General features: G+C 40.3%; 1 protein-coding gene across 1 annotated transcript in view; it reads left to right on the plus strand.

Annotated features, from left to right (window-relative positions):
- Positions 1–21253, plus strand: part of DDX4 (DEAD-box helicase 4) — a 39056-nt gene extending 17803 nt beyond the window's left edge. The window contains exons 7-17 of the mRNA XM_086629206.1: positions 3369–3410; positions 4679–4821; positions 6483–6635; positions 7915–8069; positions 9083–9212; positions 10269–10435; positions 15022–15167; positions 16682–16781; positions 18583–18853; positions 19010–19096; positions 21173–21253. Coding sequence (XP_086485332.1) covers positions 3369–3410; positions 4679–4821; positions 6483–6635; positions 7915–8069; positions 9083–9212; positions 10269–10435; positions 15022–15167; positions 16682–16781; positions 18583–18853; positions 19010–19096; positions 21173–21253 — 1475 coding nt within the window. The remainder of the gene's footprint in view (positions 1–3368; positions 3411–4678; positions 4822–6482; positions 6636–7914; positions 8070–9082; positions 9213–10268; positions 10436–15021; positions 15168–16681; positions 16782–18582; positions 18854–19009; positions 19097–21172) is intronic.
- The last annotated feature ends 333 nt before the right edge of the window (positions 21254–21586 follow it).

Below are 21586 nucleotides of genomic sequence, written 5' to 3' on the forward strand. Positions count from 1 at the left end.
TAATGTGTAGTGGATGACTGATATTCTCAATGTAAGAACATTTTTTGTGATACTGGTAAAAGAATTTTTTGCTGTAGAAAAGATAGAATGCGTTTTCAGAAGTGCTCCTTAATATCCAAAGAACAATTGGTTTGCCTCTATTTGACTTAGTTCAGAATATGTTTTTCAAATTTTTAGTTCAAATACTGATTTTTAGAAACTTGAGTGGTTTTAGAGTCAACATGCTAATACTGGTCATGGACATAACTGCATCCTTAATGGAGGATGAGAATTTCTTACTACTTCATGAAGAAGAGCTTCATTCAAAGAGCTTTAAACTAGATCTCAAGGAGAAAAACAATAAAACCAGGCTCATGAGAGATAAGCCTGGGGGTGGCATGCCAGTGTTTGAGGGATGGTATACTAGCAAGGTCCTTCAGTCTGCTGTCTCAACGGCAGGGGGGGTGGGTGGGGGAGATCCATGTGGTAGCAAAGATGCAAGGGTTGTTGATGTGTTAGAAACCATGGAAGAGCCTGAGAATGGTCGTCTAGAAATTAGGGCTTCTACCTCCAAAAAGGTGGCAGGATCAGTAGCCCAGGTGAAGTGCATCTATACCAATGCATGCAGCTTGGGCAACAAACAGGAGGAGCTGGAAGCCATTGTTCAGCAGGAGAGCTATGATATAGTTGTCATCCTGGAAACGTGATGGGATGACTTGCACAACTAGAGTGCTGTAATGGCTGGCTGTAAACTCTTTGGAAGGATAGACAAGGAATGAGAGGTGGTGGGGTAGCCCTGCATGTTAGGGAGTGTTTTGATTGTCCACTAGCCTTTGTTCTCATGGGGGACTTCAACTTATGAGATGTCTGCTGGAAATACAGTGCAGCAGAGAGGAATGAGTCTAGGAGATTCCTGAAGCGTATGGAAGAGAACTTCCTGATACAGCTGATGGGTGAGAATGAAGGAACGTGCCTCCCTGGACCTGTTGTTTGTGAACAGAGGACTTGTGGGTGATGTGATGGCTGGAGACCATCTTGGGCATAGTGATCAGAAAATGATAAGAGTTTTAGATTCTTGGAGAAGTAGGGAGTGGGATGAACAGATCTGCTACCTTGGACTTCGAGACAGCAGGCTTTGGCCCATTGAGGAGCCTGGTCGACAGAGTCCCTTGGGAGGCAGTCCTTAGGGGCAGAGGAGTCCAGGAAGGCTGGATGTTCAAGAAGGAAATCCTAAAGGTGCGGGAGCAGGCCATCCTCATATACCAAAAGACAAGCCGGTGGGGAAAAGGTCCAGCCTAGCTGAACAGATATCTTTGGTTGGAACTCAGGAAAAAAGGGAGAGTATATCTAGAAAATAAAAAAAAATATCTATATATTTAGAGACATCCTTGTCTCTAAACTGGAAAGACATGTGTTTGATGGATGGACCACTCAGTGGATAAGGAACTGACTGGATGGTCGCACTCAAAGAGTTGTGGTCAACGTTTCAATGTCCACGTGGAGGCCTGTGATGAGTGGTGTTCCCCAGGGGTCAGTACTGGGGCCGGTGCTGTTTAACATCTTTGTTGGAGACATGGAGAGTGGGATCGAGTGCACCCTCAGCAAGTTTGCAGATGACACCAAGTTGTGTGGTGTCGTGGACACGCTGGAGGGAAGGGATGCCATCCAGAGGGACCTTGACAGGCTGGAGAGGTGGGCCTGTGAGAACCTCATGAAGTTCAGCAAGGCCAAGTGCAAGGTCCTGCACATGGATTGGGGCAATCCCAAGCACAAGTCCAGGCTGGGCGGAGAATGGATGGAGAGCAGCCCTGAGGAAAAGGACTTGGGAGTGCTGGTGGATGAGAAGCTCAACATGAGCTGGCAATGTGCGCTGGCAGCCCAGAAAGCCAACCGTATCCTGGGCTGTATCAAAAGAAGTGTGGCCAGCAGGTCGAGCGAGGTGATTCTGCCCCTCTACTCAGCTCTTGTGAGACCCCACCTGGAATACTGTGTTCAGCTCTGGAGTCCCCAACACAAGAAGGACATGGAGCTGCTGGAGCGGGTCCAGAGGTGGGCCACGAAGATGATCCGAGGGCTGGAGCACCTCTCCTATGAAGACAGGCTGAGAGAGTTGGGGCTGTTGAGTGTGGAGAAGAGAAGGCTCCGGGGTGGTCTTATAGCAGCTTTCCAGTACCTAAAGGGGGCCTACAGGAAAGCTGGAGAGGGACTTTTTACGAGGGCATGTAGTGATCGGACAAGGGGCAATGGCTTTAAACTGAAAGAGGGGAGATTTAGATTCGATATAAGGAAGAAATGTTTTACATTGAGTGTGGTGAGGCAGTGGAACCGGTTGCCCAGAGAAGTTGTGGATGCCCCATCCCTGGAAGTCCCAAAATGAGTAAGTCCTGACACCGCAGTCCTGGATGAGCAAGAGGCCTGGAGAGAAAGAAAGAGAGAACGAGAGAGAGAGAGAGCGCGCACTCTTGAGAGTAGAGAGTCCCCGGGATAGATTGTGGGTGTCAAAGTCAGAACTTTCATCAAGTGGATGTTATAAATGTGTGGCTGCTGAAATAATGATAGTTTTCAGATTTAAATTTTCTCCTAACTCTTGAAAAGTTATTGTGATGACATGGAAGTTTATGGCTATGACTCTTCAGTTGTTTAGAAGTTGGTTGCATAGTGTAAAACGAACATCTCCTGATTTTGTGGAGAAGTTGAGCAGTTCTTAAAACCAGGATGCTGTAAATGTTAAGCATGTGTGAATTTCTTGTTACTCACAATATTTTGTTTATCAGTTTTAGGGGAAAACCTCCCTTAAGAGGTAACAAAACAGGGTTATAAAACTGTCGTTTCTGTGGCATTTCAGTTTCTTGTTGCAGGTGATTTTTTGTTCATGATTGTTCTCCGTGAATATAGACAACTGTATCTGTCCTTGCAAAGCAAATGCTGGATTTAGGAGGGATCATTCCTCTTGGTTGTCTTTAAATACAACTTGCTTTATCTAGACATCTTGTGATAGTCATCTCATGATCTGGATAATTGCATTTGATTTGATGATAAGGGACTTACTGCAAGTCGCATAAGGACCAGATCTGCTTTGTGAAGTCCCTCAGCAAGATGCTGAGTTTAATTCCTGCATGTTGCTATTGTGAGATCCTGCTAAGCATAGTGTTATGACATCCTCTCTGCTCTTGAAAACACAAATACGGGGCCTTTGTCTTCTGGCTTTTTGTAACTAAACTTTCACTGCTTGCCTAAATATTTCCACTCATTTTACCGACCATATCAGGACCCACTGTTGAGCTTTTGAAGTGCCTCTAGGAATTTTTCATTAAGATTCTTATTTAGGTTTTCTCTCAAATGAACTTTTTTCCTAAAGGCAATTAACTTTGGAATGCTTTCTTTAGCAGCAGCTTACAGAGAATGCGGTGAAGAAATAAACTCTGAAAAAGGTAAGTAGCCTTTTCACAAGTAACATGCCAGTTTTAATTTGCTTTTAAATTAAGGAGCATTCTCTTACTTAAAGTTCCTGGAAGTATTTGGGTAAAAAAAGAAGGTAGTGATTCTGGTAAATGCATAACCATCTCAAAACTGTTCACCTAACCTGAGTTGCCAAGAAGTTACTGTTAAACTCAGCATGTTTAAACTTTGTTAATCTTTAAATTTCTGGGCAACACAGTGGTTGTTCTCACCTAAATAAAGACTAAGTTTTTGAAATGGGGTGCTATAGAATTCCTCAGTTGCTGGCTGTTTCTTCTTTCGACTTGTAAAGCTGATCTACTTGAGACTCAAGTGTAACAAGAACTTATTCGGCAACAGTGTAGGCATCTTAAGTGATGACAGTCATTAAAGCAAATGGCGAAGAACCAGTAGATTCTCAGTTTCAGATGCCACAGCATCTGGGATGCTATTTCTAGAAAATGTGCTTGATGTGTTTTACTGAGTGCAAGTTATTAAATAGCGTTTCATGGTTTGTATGTGCAGGAGATCAGGTTGAAATGTGTGATCAGTAATGACTTTCTGACATGTATAGAAAGTGTCAGCTGGGACAATTTGTTAGAATATTTACTTACCTGCAGTGTTTTTGCAAATGACTTCAGTCTTATTTTGCCTTTCTCTTACTCTTGAAATGCAAAAAGACAAATAGTGAACTCCCGACTTTTGTATGAATAATTTTAGTTCCTGATCCTTCCTCATTTGAGGTCTCTGTGAAATGGCTTCTACTGCTAACCTTCTAGTTAGCATCAAATAATTAATTTTATACCTCTGAGTTTATTAGCTTGAAAAAATACCTTAAGGAAGACAACTATAAATGTACTGCCATGAACAGATTAATTTTATCCTTGTGTATTAATAAATGCATTTTTACTGAATAGGATAATTTATAGTGTAATGAGTTTCTGTGGCGGAATTGTTTTTCTCATGGTGATGAAGTGGAGCCTAATTTAATTTTCTGAGTTGCCCTTCAAAGTAAGGTCCTTGAGCGAATGCGAGACAGGAATGCTTTACAAAAGTCTGACTTTATTTGTAACTGAGTTTTAGGTCTAGTGGTAGAAAACTTAAGTTCTAATAGAATTCATTCATGAGATTTTCTTGCCTTCCTGAGAAGTGGAGAGAAGTCTAAATGACATCTCACTGAACTTAACTTCAATAGCTCCATGCTTAAAATAGTTTTAGTTTAAGTTTTCTTTATATTGTTCATATATATTATATTCTTAAGGTCCAAAGGTGACTTATGTGCCTCCTCCTCCGCCTGATGATGAACAAGCCATCTTTGCACGTTATCAGACAGGAATTAATTTTGACAAGTATGATGAAAACGTTGTCGAAGTGTCAGGACTTGACCCTCCAGCACCATTACTGGTTAGTGAACTCATTAATCTCAGGGTTTATGTTGAGCATGAGTCCGCAAGGATGTATGCTAAGTCTAATATTCACTGCTAATGAAAATATTGATAAAGATTTTGAATCTTGCAGACAGTACTGGGTTGAAAGGAGATGCTGCCCATTTGAAAGACAACAAATTTGAATTCAGAACAACGTTGACAAACTACAGAAATGGCTCCGAGAAAGTAATACTGGATGGACAGGAAGCATAGTCCTTAAATTGCAGAACAATACCATTTGAGGTGTTGAGAGAAAGAGGTCTTTGACAGCAGTTTCTGGGAAGCCTGTTAGAGTAATCTTGTTGAAGTCTGTTACTGGGTGATCTTTAACAATGTAAATACCTGTTGGAGTAGTTTTCATTTAGACAGAGAGGTGTTTTTGAAGTAATTAATAGCCTTTTTTTCTGTGGCTGCTGTTTATTATTTAAAAGTAACATATAACCATACCAGGTGACTAGTGTTAAGGAAAAAAAAAGCTCCTTTTAGGGGAGAAGAATGAGGAAGAAGGGCGGAGGGGATAAGTAGTGTAGAAAGAGAAGATGCAGAGGTTTTTTTTTGCCATCCATGTTCTGAAAGGTTTTCTCTCTTAAACTGATTTTGTCATGTATGATGCTTTTTGATGCTGAATAGGGATGTTGCTTTAGCTCCCCTTACAGCACAGTTACTAAGTGTGCATCGCCTATGTGAAGTGAAACAAGAATCATAGAATAGTTTGGGTTGGAAGGAACCTTCAAGATCATCTAGTTCCAACTTCCCTCCCATGGGCAGGGACACATTCTACTCGATCAGGTTGCTCAAAGCCTCATCCCACCTGGCTTTGAACACCTGCAGGGATGGGGCATCCACAGCTGCCCTGGGCAACCTCTTCCAGTGTTTCACCACCCTCATTGTAAAAAATTTATTCCTCATATCTAATCTAAATCTCCCCTCTTTCAGTTTAAAGCCATTGCCCTTTGTCCTATCGCTACATGCCCTTGTAAAATGTCCCTGTCCAGCTTTCTTGTAGGCCCCCTTTAAGTACTGGAAGGCTGCTGTAAGATCACCCTGCAGCCTTCTCCAGGCTGAACAGCCCCAACTCTCTCCAGCCCTCGGATCATCTTCATGGCCCTCCTCTGGACCAACAGCTCCATGTCCTTCTTATGTTGGGAGCCCCAGAGCTGAGTGCAATACTCCAATTGGGGTCTAATGAGATCAGAGTGGAGGTGGAAGATCACCTCCCTGGACCTCTTGTCTGCTCTTCTTTGAAAGCAGCCCAGAGTATGGTTGGCTTTCTGGGCTGCAAGTGCACGTTGCTGGCTCAAGAGTTTCAGTTTGTTTCCATAGTACGCCGTGATGTGAATTTACCTGCCTGAATCCAGATGTATGGCTTCCAAGTAGTTTTCTATCAAAGCTGATAAGACCACCTAAAGGCCTTCACTGTCCCACAGACAGCTTTATTTGAATGGCATGAACAGGTTGAAGAAACCTTTTGGGCTTTTGCCTTTAGAAACCTTGGCAATCTAGCTGACTGGTGAGACCTCTTCAAATATTACTACTTTTTTGTGTTTGGATGTCTGTATACTATGGTAGGCATCTCGGTTTTTAAATTTTTATTTTCTGTGGTTGTGTACTGTTAATAATTCATTTTTTCTCTTGTAGGCTTTTGAAGAAGCTAACCTCTGTCAGACTTTAAACATGAATATTGCCAGAGCTGGGTACTCTAAACTTACTCCAGTGCAAAAGTACAGCATTCCTGTGATACTGGCAGGACGAGATTTAATGGCATGTGCCCAGACAGGATCAGGAAAAACTGTAAGCATTTTGTGTAGTATTCATGCTACTAGAAGTTTGAGGTGGATGCCTCGGTTTTCCACGTGCCAGATGCTTCACAGCTTGTTGTGTAATGATTCGACTTGCACTGCAACGACAGGTGTAGTATTAAGCACAGATGTGAATGATGGATGGACAGTCACATTTTTGGGCTGTGTTTAATTTCAGTGAACTAGTGTCTTGATACAGCAGGCCAGTCTTCAGAGCTGCAGTTACAGATTCAGAAGTTTAGGCAGTCACAGAAACTGCTGATGAGAAAAAAAACTCAGCAGTTTTGTATGGGTTTTTGTGTTGAGTTGTGGGTGGTTTTTTTGTGTTGGTATTTATGTTTTGGTTTGTGTGTGGTTGTGGGGTTTTTTGTTTTTGTGGGTTTTTTGTTGTTGTTGTTGTTGTTGTTTTTTTAAACTTATGCCAGGTTGTAATGATGTGTTGTGCTGGTCTTTCATCCTTGGTTTGATTAAGTCTGTTCTGCACCAAACTTAGTTATAGCTGACTGAGCATCAATCATGGAAAGCATTGAGCGTTGATATTAAGTTGACAGTTGTCTCAACTTGTTAAACTGTTTAATGTACCCAAATGTAACCACTGACAGCTCTATATGAGAATATTTGGATATTAAGTATAGTTTTTTGCTGTTCAGTGTAGTATGGAATTCTAGCTTTGTTGTTACGTAGCTTATTAGTTACTTGTTTTGAAAAGCATCTTCCGTTTGCAGAGGGGGAAATGTTCAAAGTTTATGCTAGAAAAATTCTGAATGCTTTTGGGACTGCTGTACAGAGTCTCGGAGGTAACTAGTCTTACATGGAAGTAAGGGTGCTGGTGCAGTTGTGTTGCAAACTGATCTGCTATTGTAGTAGTCTGGAGAATGGTGATACAGTTACCTTACAAATCTACTGATGATAATGTAAAGCTTGTAAGTAAATGTTAAGGAGGGGTTTTGATCCTGGGGTACATAATTATCAATGCATGTCAGCGTGAAGTGTGGAACATCCTGAAGAACCCAGAAGTTAGCTAGTGTATGACTCTCTTTGTGCATTATTAGACTCTTTAAGGTCCAGAGAGATATTTTCATAGTTCTTGAACAAGGAGAACTAGGCTTAAATGTTTTGTAGTACATTCAGGTCAATCCTTTTGCAGTCTGATTTCCTTAAAGTTGATAATGTGCTCTGTCATTCTAGCTTTACAATTGATAGTAGAGCTTTTAGTGTGAATTATGAAAGCTTTGAAAGTAAGCAGCATAAATACTGATGCTTTTTTTTAGGCGGCCTTTCTTCTACCAATTGTGGCCCACATGATGAGAGATGGAGTAACTGCTACTAGCTTTAAAGAGCAGCAAGAACCAGAATGTATTATTGTCGCCCCAACTAGAGAACTGATAAATCAGATCTTCCTAGAAGCAAGAAAATTTGTGTATGGGTAAGCTTTTGCACTGTTGCCTAGTATCGTTTGTCTGAATCAGCAGTGTTTTATTTTTCATTAACACTTCAAATTTTTTTTCAATGCCAGTCAAATGACTACAGACATTTGAACTTAGATGGTAATACTGGCTAGCAGATTTCTTACTATATGGCTAGGGATTTAAACTCCTAATCTTCCTGATACAGGGTGGAGTGGAGGCTTACTCCGGCTTGAAGAGATTAGTACTTAACTTGTGTCACATGAGTTTTACTGATAAGAAAAACAGAATTTCTTAAATGAAGTAACTTAAATTTAGCTTGCCATATGTGATGTATACATGATTTTATTTTCATCTTGACAAAAATAGAGATACATATAACTTTCAGTGATGGTTTCTAATAACTCTGTACTTCCCAGTGTTTCTGGTCTTGGACAGAAATTTCACAGCTCAAGCAAGCTCTTTTAAAGCTCTGCTTCTTTGAAACAGAACAAAAAGTCTAAACTTGTCGTTGAGCCCTTGGATGTTGCACGAGAGTGCCATGGTAGTAGTTTGCCAGTGATCTTTCTGCTGCTAAGAGATAGGTTTCACCAGTGCACAGGAAGAAAATTATATTTGTCCTTTCAGGGTGTGGAAAGATAACTTCTGAAGCTCTAAAGGTGTGTATTTGGTTGTTCTGCTTTTTCTAAGTGTACTGTATTAAAAGGGACAATGCCTAACATCATTTTGGCTCTTACTGCCGGTAGCTCTGTTGAAGGGAGAGGGAAGAATGCTCATGAAATGCATTGTTCTTTCCAAGTAAGCCACCTGTGGAGCCTCTGTTACATAGTGTGAATGGGAACTTTGAGCTTAGGGTGAGTGAGTTTCTGGTCTTGGGTCCTGGTTTTGGTTATAAGCTGTGCTGTGTGGTGAAGGAATTGAACCCCTCTAAGCTGGTTAATGGTAGATCTGATGAATTTTTACATGTTTTCATGAAAGAACACTGTTTGCATGCTTACATAATTAATCCAAGGTTTTTTTTTCTGTATAATAGAACTTGTATAAGGCCTGTTGTAATCTATGGAGGTACACAAACAGGCCATTCAATTCGTCAGGTAATGCAAGGCTGTAATATACTATGTGCCACTCCAGGAAGGCTTCTAGACATCATTGGAAGAGAGAAGGTAAGATCTTAAAACTTAATCTGAGTTCCCTGAACACTCTTAGCTTTTTACATACTGGTTTTCATTCTTCAAATTCAATAGAAGTGAAGGTGGAGCCATGAAAAACAGTCAATATGCTGCAGCCTTTGTACAGGCACTTAAAATATAAGTGAACTTTTCTTGTAACATCTATACCATGAGGTTTTTGAAAGAGTAATGTGAGTCCAGATCTCTTCAGTCCCTTTCAGGGCCCACTGGAAAATAGCAGTTTAAATCAAACTGGCTGCAGTGTTCTTGGCAATTAAATTTTGTAGTTAAAATACATGGAACCACCTTCTCCTAGTTCTCATGGAAAATTCCATAGCAGATTTTTACTTGACTTCCCGTTTATTTTGCTGCAATAGCTTTTATCTGTCTGGAATGATGGTATTATTAATTCTTTGAGTGTTTTAATACTGATTTTATTCAAAATATAAAAAAAATCAGGTATAGTACTGTATTTGAATTTTTATTTTTCCAGGCATTGTAAGTTCAAATCGAAATTGCTAAATATTACATAATGGTGGGTCAGTGATGTTAGACTGGACAAATGAGGTTTGGAAAAACACTTCTTGCTAATAAACTGGAGATTGGCTTTCTGCGATTGTCAGGCTTGTAGTCAAAGTGACAGTCTTGGTCAGCAACAGTGAAGTTGTGATGTCCATAATGCTTTCTGGCATAAATTTTTTCAGAACAGGGAGTTTTTTGGAATATGCGAGGGTTGTATGAGAGAACCTTTCTAAAAGTCAGACATAATTTCAAAACAGATGTGCCAAAAAATAATTGATCTACAGGCTCTGTCTTGGTTTACATTGCTGAACCAGGTTCTGAAGTGTACACATACTATTAGAATAAGTACAGGTTAAAAAGTTAAGTAGAGGTTTGAGATGGGAATAAAATAGTGCACATGGGCTTTTAATTGTGAATAAATAGCTTCTAGACTTTATAATAAGTAAAAGGTGGATTTTGACAATTAGGAAATTCTATAAGCATATACTGCCAGTGAACTAATACAGTCTTTCACTGAAATACTTGCAGATTGGTTTGCATCAGGTGAAATATTTGGTGCTAGATGAAGCAGACCGCATGCTTGACATGGGTTTTGGGTTAGATATGAAGAAGCTGATTTCTTATCCAAGCATGCCACCAAAAGACAAACGTCAAACACTAATGTTTAGTGCCACTTTTCCTGAGGAAGTTCAGAGGTGAGTAAAGTAAATGGCAATATATCAGAAGATGTACTTGTATAGAGCTAAATGTCTGAAGAGTTAGCACTCCTTCTGTTTGAAAGCTTATCTTGTGTATTGGGTTTGTGTGGCAAGGTTTTGGTAGCAGGGAGGCTACAGGGGTGGTTTCTGTGAGAAGCTGCTAGAAGCCTCCCCTTTGTCCGATAGAGCCAATGCCAGCCAGCTCTAAGGCTGACCTGCTGCTGGCCAAGGCTGAGTCTGTCAGCATGGGTGGTAGCGCCACGGTAATAACATTTTGAAGAAAGCTTGGGAAAAAAACTCTGCAGTTGCATCCAAAGAGAATCTGTGAGAGAAACAGCTATGCAGACACCGAGGTCAGTGAAGAAGGAAGGGGAGGAGTTGCTCTGGGTGCCAGAACAGATTCCCCTGCAGCCCATGGTGAAGACCATGGTGAGGCAGGCTTTCCCCCTGCAGCCCATGGAGGTCCATAGTGGAGCAGAGATCTGTAGCCTATGGAGGACCCCATGCTGGAGCAGGTGGATGCCTCTGAAGGAGGCTGTGGTCCCATGGCAAGCCTGTGCTGGAGCATTCTGTTCCTGAAGGGCTGCAGGCTGTGGGAGGGACCCATGATGGAGCAGTTTGTGAAGAGCTGCAGCCTGTGGGAAGGACTCATGTTGGAGAAGTTCGTGGAGGACCGTCTCTTCTGGGAAGGGACCCCACACTGGAGCAGGGAGAGAGTGTGAGGAGTCCTTCCTCTGAGAAGGAAGGAGTGACAGAAACAATGTGTGATGAGCTCACTGCAACCCCCATTCTCCATTCCCCTGCACTGCTGAGAGGGAAGAGGTAGAGAATTCAGGAGTGAAGTTGAGCTCTGGAAGAAGGCAGGATTAGGGGAAGGAGTTTTAAGATTTGGTTTTATTTCTCGTTATTCTGCTCTGATTTGTCTGGTAATAAATTAAATTAATTTTCGCCAAGTCGAGTCTGTTTTGCTCGTGATAGTAACTGGTGAATGATTTCTCCCTGTCCTTATCTCAACCCACGAGCATTTCACTATATTTTCTCTCCCCTATGCAGCTGAGGAGAGGAGTGATAAAGCAGCTTTGGTGGGTATCTGTCACCCAGCCAGGGTCAACCCACCACATCTTGCTAAAAGATACTGAAAAACTATGATGTTAACATTCCTTGCTGAAGACTTCCCTGTTTTCAGGGAACTTGCATAGATTAACTGCTTAATTTAGGTGGAAACTCTAAAGCAACTTAAGAAGTTTATCTGAATTTTAAATTCCACTTCTGCAGAAGTCCTCATACTGCTCCTGTTTTTCTTGTCCTTCCCTCACCACATCTGTGCAAGCTCAAAAACAGTCATCTTGCTGTTTCACAAGCAGCACTGATAGCACTCTTTGGCACCAGGACATAATATCACCACGCATCCCAGTTATTGCTCATAGAATCATAGAATCATAGAATGGTTAGGGCTGGAAGGGACCTTCAAAGGTCATCTAGTCCAACCCCCCTGCAAGGAACAGGGATATCTCCAACTAGATCAGGTTGCTCAGGGCCTTGGTCAGTTTACCAACCTTTCTGACATACAGTTCTTACATGCATAAGTGCTATTGTTTTCGGTAGTTTTAAAGCTCCCACAAATGAATTTAGGATATATCTATCTGTATGTACTCACTACCCTTAAAGTTCCACTTTTCTGAGATAACAGTCTTCATTAGATGATAATGAGGTTGCTGAGCCTGGGAGTAACAGAACAAAACACCCCGTTCCCTGTAGGTGGATGGAAATTATTCAGTATTTCCACTTTTGAAAGAGTCAGGGATCTGAATACTCAAATTGTAGAAGTCTGAACTGCAGTTTGAGCAGTTGACATAATTTGGTGACTTTTGTGGTAGGGTTACTGTTGTGAAAGAATCACTAAAAATACCAGTAGATATATTACAGTTTGAGAGCATGTAAACTCATCAGACCATTGCAGTGAAGTATGTTAGTACTCAGTGACTCAAGTCCTGACAACTTTCTGGCCTTCAAAAGCCTTCAAAAGCTTTTTTGAGGTGAGGGGAAAATATCTTCAGTAGTCGACTGTCCTGAATGAAAGAGGAGATTGGGCTGCTTTCTCTCATTCAAGCAGTTAATACTGACAGCTCTTAGGGAGATGAATCATCTTTCTTTAAGTAGGACTGAATTCACTGTAAACTTGTCCTTAAGTTGCCTGTTGTGGCTTTGGTTCCCCAGTCAAGACTTTTTTCATAGTTGTTTGTATTAGAAGATGATCTTTAGTAAGCTAAGTGAACTGCCTTGTTTCCGCAGCTGGGAATCGAGTGTTCAAATGATACTCTACATGAGTGTGGTTCATAGAATCATGGAATGGTTAGGGCTGGAAGGGACCTTCAAAGGTCATCTAGTCCAAACCCCTGCAAGGAACAGGGATATCTCCAACTAGATCAGGTTGCTCAGGGCCTCGTCCAACCTGGCCTTGAACGCCTCCAGGGATGGAGCATCCACCTCTCTGGGCATTCATGTTCATTCCGTGTTGATTCCATGTGTTTACTGTTTGTGCGGGAATGTGGTCTTACTTTGTACTGCATCCTGGGAAAAGATCAAGTATGTCTCGCTTTAAGATGCACAGTGCGCTCTTGATGGCTTTAGATTTTGGGGTTGGGAGAGGAATCTTGATCCCTTGATCTCTAGATCTGTTGTCTTTATCCATGTGTTTTCACTAATACTCTTGCAGTGGTTTTTGCTACATACTGAGGGATGAGCAAAGAGTAGTGTAACTACCAGCATCTGAAAGGAGGAGATTCCTTCAACTGTGCAAGATATTGACTGTCATCTTCTGTTTAATGACAAAAACCACAGGTCTACCTTTGTGCTGTCAGTGTTGAAGGATGCCCCATCCCTGGAAGTGTTCAAGGCCAGGTTGAATGAGGCTTTGAGCAACGTGATCTAGGAGAAGGTGTCACTGCCCATGGCAGGGGCGTTGGAACAAGGTGATCTTGAAGATCTCTTCCAGCCCAAACCATTCTACAATTCTATGTACAAGTGCTGGTAGAAGGCTTCAGTGCTGAGACTGAGTGCTTGAATCATGGTTTGCAAGTGCATAATAATATTCTTTTTATCTTTTGAAACTGGAATGCCTAGAGATGATGTTCTTGTTTTAGAGATTGAAAATCTTTATTTTCTGGAGTTGGTTTCTTCCAGGATTTACTGCCTTTCTAATTCTGCAGTCAGGAAAGCTAATGTTTTCTCATACTCTGCTATCAACAACTTTGGACAGTATACTCTTCCGATAGTATAGGACAAGGTGCTTTGACCTTGACCCTGCTATGTTCAGGATGTCCTGCACTTCTGTTCAGTGAGTGTAATCAGATTTTGTTTTAACACACTGTTTGGTTTGGTACCTGAATTTGCGTGTCTGCTGCTACAAAAACCTTTGATCTGATCATTAAGGGTCTTCCTGAGCACGTGAGTTGAGAGAACCATGCATTTCCTAGCTGAGTGGTGAACTTCAGCTTAGCATCTGGGGCTCTATATCTCCCATTGAAAGGTCTTTTCTTTCTTCTCTCCCTTCCTGTTTTTTGTTTACTGTTCCATTTTCAGAGTTTAAACTTGCCCTTTACTTCAAATTTAGAGCTATGTCTCTGTGAGATCTTAAACCAGTCAGATCTTAAGACTAAACATTTAAATTTCCAGTAACTTTTTTATTTGCTATGAAAAACACCTTTTCAGTGGCAATTAAACCTGTAAATCAGGTGAGATTCAAGTCCTTAAGGCAGTCTTGTAATATTTTTAAGACTTTACTCTCTTTTAGGAATTTGTTCTAAAACTTGAGGTTGCCAGTTTTTAGTTAAAGGTTGACTTATTTACCATTTGAATTTTACAGTAGTGGAAGCTGTTTTGCATACACTGGATGTGAAGCACACTGTATTGATAAGTAATACAGTTTAGTAAAACACTTGAATATTGTGGGGCATTCCAAGGAATTACTTGTTTTGGTGAGTTTGATCAAGGGATTGAACCTTACCTATGGAAGGGATAACTGAAAAGGAATGCTGTTGGAGTAAAGCTTGAGTTTTGCATGTGGCAACTGATAAATAAATGCCACATGTCCTGTAATAAACTATGTGTTTTAGGGAGTGCTTTTGTTGAACAGTCAAAAAGGATGATGTTGTCTCTTGGAGGCCTGTTTGGAATTCTGGCCTGTGTAGAGTTCTCCCATCTCTCCAGCTTGTTATGAAATAGTGCACCAAGAATGTTTCTGTGAGCGTGTATGTCAGTAACCTATGTTAATACAAGCATATATGTGGAACTCTTTCTGAGATGGGTAGAAAATGCAGTGTTTGTGTTATGAAAAGCTGCCGGGACCTAATGAGTCTGTTTACCTTCTTACCAATCAGTGATTTTTGTACAACTGTCTAGAAAACAGTACACACTGTTAGCTTTTTTCAAAAAGTGCACATAACAATTACTTATATGCTCTGCCTTATGAAGAATGATAAAGTGTTTGTTGTGAGGGTTGCTTAAATATAAGTTATTTGATCATAAAGCAAAGATAAGCTACATAATAGAATTCATGTTGCGTGATTTTGTTTCTTTTCAAGGCTGGCTGGTGAATTTTTGAAAACTGATTATTTATTTGTTGTTGTTGGACGAGTGGGTGGAGCTTGCAGTGATGTTCAGCAAAATATTCTTCAGGTTTCTCAGTATTCCAAGAGGGATAAACTGATTGAAATTCTACAAAGCATAGGTAACTTTCCTTATTGCTAATTGTTTTCCAGGGAAGACAAAATTGCTTGTTTTTAAACTTGTGCTCTTGCTATTGACCTAGTCGTGATTCCATTCTATTACGCATGTTACATATTTTGCAAGACTACTGGTTGAAGCTTGAAGCAGACCTTGGGGAGTTCCAGATTTTAGGCGTATTTGTGCTGTGGATGTTTGTCAAGGTCTCATCTCTATCGAGTACTAGCAGACAAGCTTCCCAGCTGGTTAGTTTCTTTATATGGTCAGTTACAATACGTAACCATCTGGGGGTATTACCTTCAGACTATAGGTATATTAAACTTCTTACATGAACATTTGTGCCTATATGTTGTTAATGGCTGGGACTTTTGTATTTTTGCTGTGAAGATATCTTAAGTTTTAATGCTGAAAATTGAAAGGGAGTTTGGAATTAAAAAATGGTCTGTGTACCTTGCTGTTTAGTGCCACTTTTAGCTATGTGCTGTAGAAAGGGAGTGCATACTTATTTACAGATAACCCTTGTTTCCTCCCTTTATTGAGGAGAAAAATACAATGCACTTGTTTTAACCTGGGTTTCTTTGTCGATCTAGAAATTGATGGATTGAATTTAGTTAGTTTAACAGAGGCAAGAAATCAGTCATACTCTAAAGACTTTATTCAAAACTTGATTCATAGGTTCCTATAGGTTCCTAGGTTGGAAAAGACCTTAGAGATCATCCAGTCCAACCGTCCCTAATCCCCCATTAAACCATATCCCTAAGTAGTTCATCCACCCTTTTCTTAAACACATCCAGGGATGGGGACTCAACCACCTCCCTGGGCAGCCTATTCCAGTGGCTGACAACCCTTTCAGAGAAGAAATTCTTTCTAACATCCAATCTGAACCTCCCATGACTAAGCTTATACCCATTTCCTCTTGTTCTGTCACCCATCACTAATGTAAAGAGCCCTTCCCCTACCTCCCCACCATCCCTTCTCAAGTATTTGTAGGCTGTAATCAGGTCTCCCCTCAGCCTCCTCTTCTCCAGGCTAAACAGCCCCAACTCCCTTAGCTGCTCCCCGTAAGTTATATTTTCCAGCCCCTTGACCAGTTTAGTCACCCTTCTTTGGACTTGCTCCAGGAGCTCAATATCTCTCTTAAAGCGAGGGGCCCAAAACTGGACACAATATTCCAGGTGCGGCCTCACCAGTGCCGAGTACAGGGGCAGGATCACTTCCCTATTCCTGCTGGTTACACTATTCTTGATACACACCAGTATCCCATTGGCTTTTTTGGCCACCTGGGCACACTGCTGGCTCATATCAAGCTGATAGTCAACCAAGACCCCCAGGTCCTTCTCCACCAGGCAGCTCTCCAGCCAATCTTCACCAAGTGTATAGTGATGCTTGGGGTTTTTATACCCCAAGTGAAGGACTATATTGATCTGATATTAGGTGTTTGTATAAGTAACTGCAACTGTGAATAGAGAAGATGCATCAGGTTTCAAACTGCAGTGGATATAAACTTTTGATTAACAGGTGATGAACGAACCATGGTGTTTGTGGACCAAAAGAAAAAAGCAGACTACATTGCAGCCTTTCTTTGTCAAGAAAAAATACCAGCCATTAGCATCCATGGGTAAGTATTTTTTAAGTGAAAGTCAGGCAGTAGTAAGTGGAAGTCACCTAATACTCTATCTTATGCCAAGCTTTTATTGAGATTTCATGTTTAGCCATACCTGTGTGACTTAGCTTACCTTGTTTCAGACAGCCCTGTAATCCTCAGCAGCTCTACCCAAATGAGAACGTAGTGTCTCTGGCCAGTTTTCATAGCATTTGCTCGGTATACATCTTTCTGGTCGACCACATTTCAAATGCTGTGTATGAACTGGAGAATATTAATGCCTACTGCGAAAAAAAAATTAGTATATAAGAAATTCAGTAGAATCAACTGTTGCTTATATGTAGTTTTTGGCATCATTCGTGTGGCCAGAACCAGACCTTTAGGTTAAAGTGGCAGTTGTGGACCTGTCGCTCTGTCTTACAGGCTTCCTGAAAGTGGCAAGGTAAGTCTAGTTATGTACCATACAGATTTCTAGTGTGATAATTTCTGCCTCCTTGATGTGTTCATGGACATGGCATTTGTATGGAGATCGATGTAAAGAGAAGATGCTTCTAATTTGTGCTTGTAGTCTACTCATTAGTGTTGCATACCTGAAGAAACACTGAGAAGCAAGGTGAAATAGTTGTGTATGCCAGGTCTAAATCCATCTAAAAAGATGGTGTGTGTTTCATGTAATAAGCTGGAATGTAGTTCTCTGATGTTTGTTTGTATATTAAAATGTAGCACAATAAGCTGAATCTTAAGATTCCTGGTGAACTGTAGCACATCAAAAATGTAATTTTGCAATGTTTTTCTTACCGTAATTGGAGGAAGGGACTTGAATTCTTGCCAATAAAATGATGTTTTGGGCAATGTTCTGACAGGCATTAGAATATCAAGATTGTAGGTGGTTCAAAACGATCTTAATACACAGGTACAAGATGTTTATGTGTATCCTGTACCTTATCAGTTTTTTAGAGTGTGTGAACGATCATTTTGAGATCTTGTCTTCTGTTCTTGGCTAACGTGAATTGCTGTCTCACAACCTGTCTTGTGTGAGAGGAGGTTCTTAACACATTTCTGAAGAATCATTAGACTGTGAGTTAAGGTATACTTACAAAGAGAATAGTTGGTTCCATGGAAGCTGCTAAACTGTTGTGAATGTTACTGATTTGTGATTCACTTGACTTTGAAATTAGTTAGGATAGTTGCACTTCTGGAATAGTGATCATACCAGGCTTCACTAAATGTTCTGTGTTAGATTCAAAAGAGCACTGGTTTTTAGCTTTCTAACTTGTTCTCTCATTTGGATGACAAACTACTGTATTTGAGTACTGGATAACAGAGAAATAGTCTTCAAAAATGCAAACCCCCGCGCAAATCTAGTTTTCTTCTCCTGGTGATAAATGAAAGGCAAGTTCTGTACTGCTGGTTGGCCACACTTCGTAGTGTATCTGAAAAATGTCCTATGCAGGAGTCTACCTAGACTCTGCTATTCTGACTCCCTGCTACAAAGTAGCAGGAAGAACACTTCTAACTATGGCACAAAGAAGCAAGGAGTTAAACCAGTGGATCTTAGGGAGGCAGTGAGTTGGATACATGACTATCTCTGGTTGTTTTAAGAAAAATAATTTCTCTAGAGATTTAGGTTAAAACAGTTGCTGTGTCTTACTGCTAGTCAGTTAAAAATTAAAATAACCTAAACTGTTAGTGTGTGTGTGTTTTGTTGTGGTTTTTTTCTCCCCAAGAACTACTTCTGTCCATGAATCATGGCCTTGTATATTAAATAATACCGCAGATTTGTTGAGACATCCATTAACCATTGCTTTCTTTGTAGAGACAGAGAACAGAGAGAAAGAGAAATTGCTCTTCAGGATTTTCGTTCTGGAAAATGTCCAGTTCTTGTGGCAACTTCAGTGGCAGCAAGAGGTCTAGATATTGAAAACGTTCAACATGTTATTAATTTTGATCTTCCTCCCACCATTGATGAGTATGTACACCGAATTGGAAGAACTGGCCGTTGTGGAAATACAGGCAAAGCAGTTTGCTTCTTTGATAGCAGTTCAGATGGCCATCTTGCACAATCCCTAGTTAAAGTGCTTTCAGATGTAAGTTTCAAATCTCAGTGCTTAACTTTTTCTGTTCTTTAGCATTTCAGTCTAATGTACTGAGCAACTATTATTTCTTTGGTATAGTTATGGAACTCTTAATATGAGTTGGTAAAGCAGTCAAGAGTCTCTAAATTCACTTTTCTAATTATGTAGGCTCAGCAGGAAGTTCCTGTTTGGTTGGAAGAAATTGCTTTTAGTTTTCAAGGACAAAGAGTCTTTGCATCAGGTGATACCCAAAAGGTAAGTCTAGAAATGAACTGGAAGACTTGGCTTTTAGAACTTTCTCTCAGTATAAAAGTGTGTTTAGCGGTATATGTCCAGAGTAATGCCACTCAGTCTGTTTCAATTGTAACTGTGTCCCTTATCTTAGTGGTGCATCTTGAAAGTGCTCAGTATTTCTGAAGCTAATTTTGGACAACTTGCTTGACTTGAACTCTTACAATGTGGCCTTACTAGCTGCGTTAGTCTTGATCTGTAGTGTAAAGAATTACTCTGTGGAAGAAGAGTTGTGCAAACATATGCAAAGGCTCTGCTTCTTTCTGAAGTTTCTCTACTGCACATATAGGGTAGGAGCAAATAGTTGCTAGTTGCAGTCACTCCTTGTGAGGAGTCACTCTGAATTGTTCAGTCAAGTAACTCATTTGACTAAAAACTTCAGCTTATTATAGTTAGATGAATGTTCCAATCTGATGCATGTCAAAATTGCTCTTAATGTTTGTGATGAGGAGAAGCCTTCTGATCTCTTAGTGTTGCTGATACCAGATGTTAAAATACAGCTTGAGTAAATGAGACAGCCTAGGTGACATAGCTTTCAAATCAGTCTGCAGTCACTAGTTTAGGATTTAAATTCTATGCCTGCTCCTACTTTGAATTATGATTTTTTTCTCCCTCCATCAGATGTTTGATACTTTTTGTTTTTATCTACTTGGATTTTAATGCCTTCATCAAAGGCCTTTCCTTCATCTCTTGCTTGTTGATAATATCTCGGTTGTATTCCAAATGTTAATGCTCTCTTAGAGACAACTAGAAAATAATGACTCTCACTGCTTACACAATGTCCGAAGATCAAGTTCAAACCTTCCTTTCATTAATTATCTTTTTCCATACTATAATTATTGAAAGTATTGAGTGTTTTGGGTTTATATACCTGTCTGACTAGTTCCCTAGTCATGTCTGAATCTTTTTTGTTTGAGTCTTCGTGAGACCTCAGTTGCATACTTAAACTTTTGCTTTCTTCTCATGCTTCCAGCCTCAGTGGATCTTCTAAATTCCTACTCAAGGACACTTTTTCAATTTGTGTAGATTGCTTGCAAAGGTGTATCTCATCAACCTTTGAGTCTAGATTGCCTCTAAATACACATCTCCCATGTTTGTGGAGTGTCTGCCAGCATTTCATGAAATCTATCATTTCTAGGTCCAAGTCTGTCCTTCATGTTGTTTACTACCTCTGAGTTACCAAATCTGACCGTGACTCTTCTTCTACATACTTCTGAACAGAATAGTTTCAGAGGAAATCTGTTTGCCTTGGGAGTTCTGCCCTCTTTAATTGCATACATGTAGTGCAGTAACTCTGAAGTTGGAGATGATCAGGTTCTAATTCCTTTCTTACGAGACCTTCTGATGTCAGTGATTCTGACAGAAACTGCGCATTTGTATTGAGCCCTCCTGTTTTCTTTGAAATTAACTGTTAAAGCTGTTTTTTTGCCGTTTTACTGAAAGAGAGGCTTGTATCATCTAGTGTTCAGTAAGGATCCTGATGCCCTCTCTTCTCGGGAAGAAAGGTAGCATCTTGTGTTTTTACAATTCACTTTCTCTTTTAAACGGAAGGCATGAAAGGGCCATTTGATAATCAAATGATGAATTTGAAAGAGGAATCTGTTGGAGGCTCCTAGCTGATTATTTTGGGACAATCTAATAGATGACTGGGCTTCATCCTTTTTCCAAAGGAAAAGGATTTTGCTGGGAAAGTAATAAAGACAGTCATTCTTAAATAAGAAATGGAGAAGGAAGTTTTTCCCGAAGTTGTGTGAACTGATTTGTGTTGGGTAAGAGAAGTTGAGATTTGAACTTAGGGAAGGATTATTCCCACATATAATATCTGAGATTGATTAAAATGCATTATTTTACACTGGGGTCTAAAAACCTTATGTGTAGAAGCTGAATGATGAAAAAGCTTCTGTATTTATTTAAAAACTATGATGTTCAAATTACATAGAGACGTCCATGCAGAAAGCTAGAATTGCTTTGTAGTGACTTTTACTGTTAAATGGTTGAAAGCATTAATGATTCTGAACTAGTACCTGTTCTGTTTCCTAGAATTATGGAGGCAGAGGCAACATGAACCCGGGAGGAAAGAAGATGATGTATTCTGCGAGTGCATTTGAGTCATGGGATTAAAACTACTTTAGTACCAAACTACATTGTATTCTGTTGTGCTTTAACTGAACTGTTGCATTTAATATTCCTTACTGTTGAGTTTATGGAACACTTGATGTTTAAGAGTAGCTTGTGTCATACGCTAAAGCTTTCAGCAATGTATATGTACTGTTATGATGAACCCAGTGATTACCACTTAACGTAGGAAGTCAAAAGCAGTTTTTTAGGAGACACTTTGAATATTAAGTGTTTGATGCTTGGTAGCTAGTATGCTGCTGTAAAAAGATGAGGGTTTTGTAAGTGGAAAACAGTAGTTCCCTTGAACTTACTACTTTGTTATCAAAATTTTGCATG

Source organism: Tauraco erythrolophus, chromosome Z (genome assembly GCF_009769465.1).
Source record: "Tauraco erythrolophus isolate bTauEry1 chromosome Z, bTauEry1.pri, whole genome shotgun sequence".
Taxonomy (NCBI): Eukaryota; Metazoa; Chordata; class Aves; order Musophagiformes; family Musophagidae; genus Tauraco; species Tauraco erythrolophus.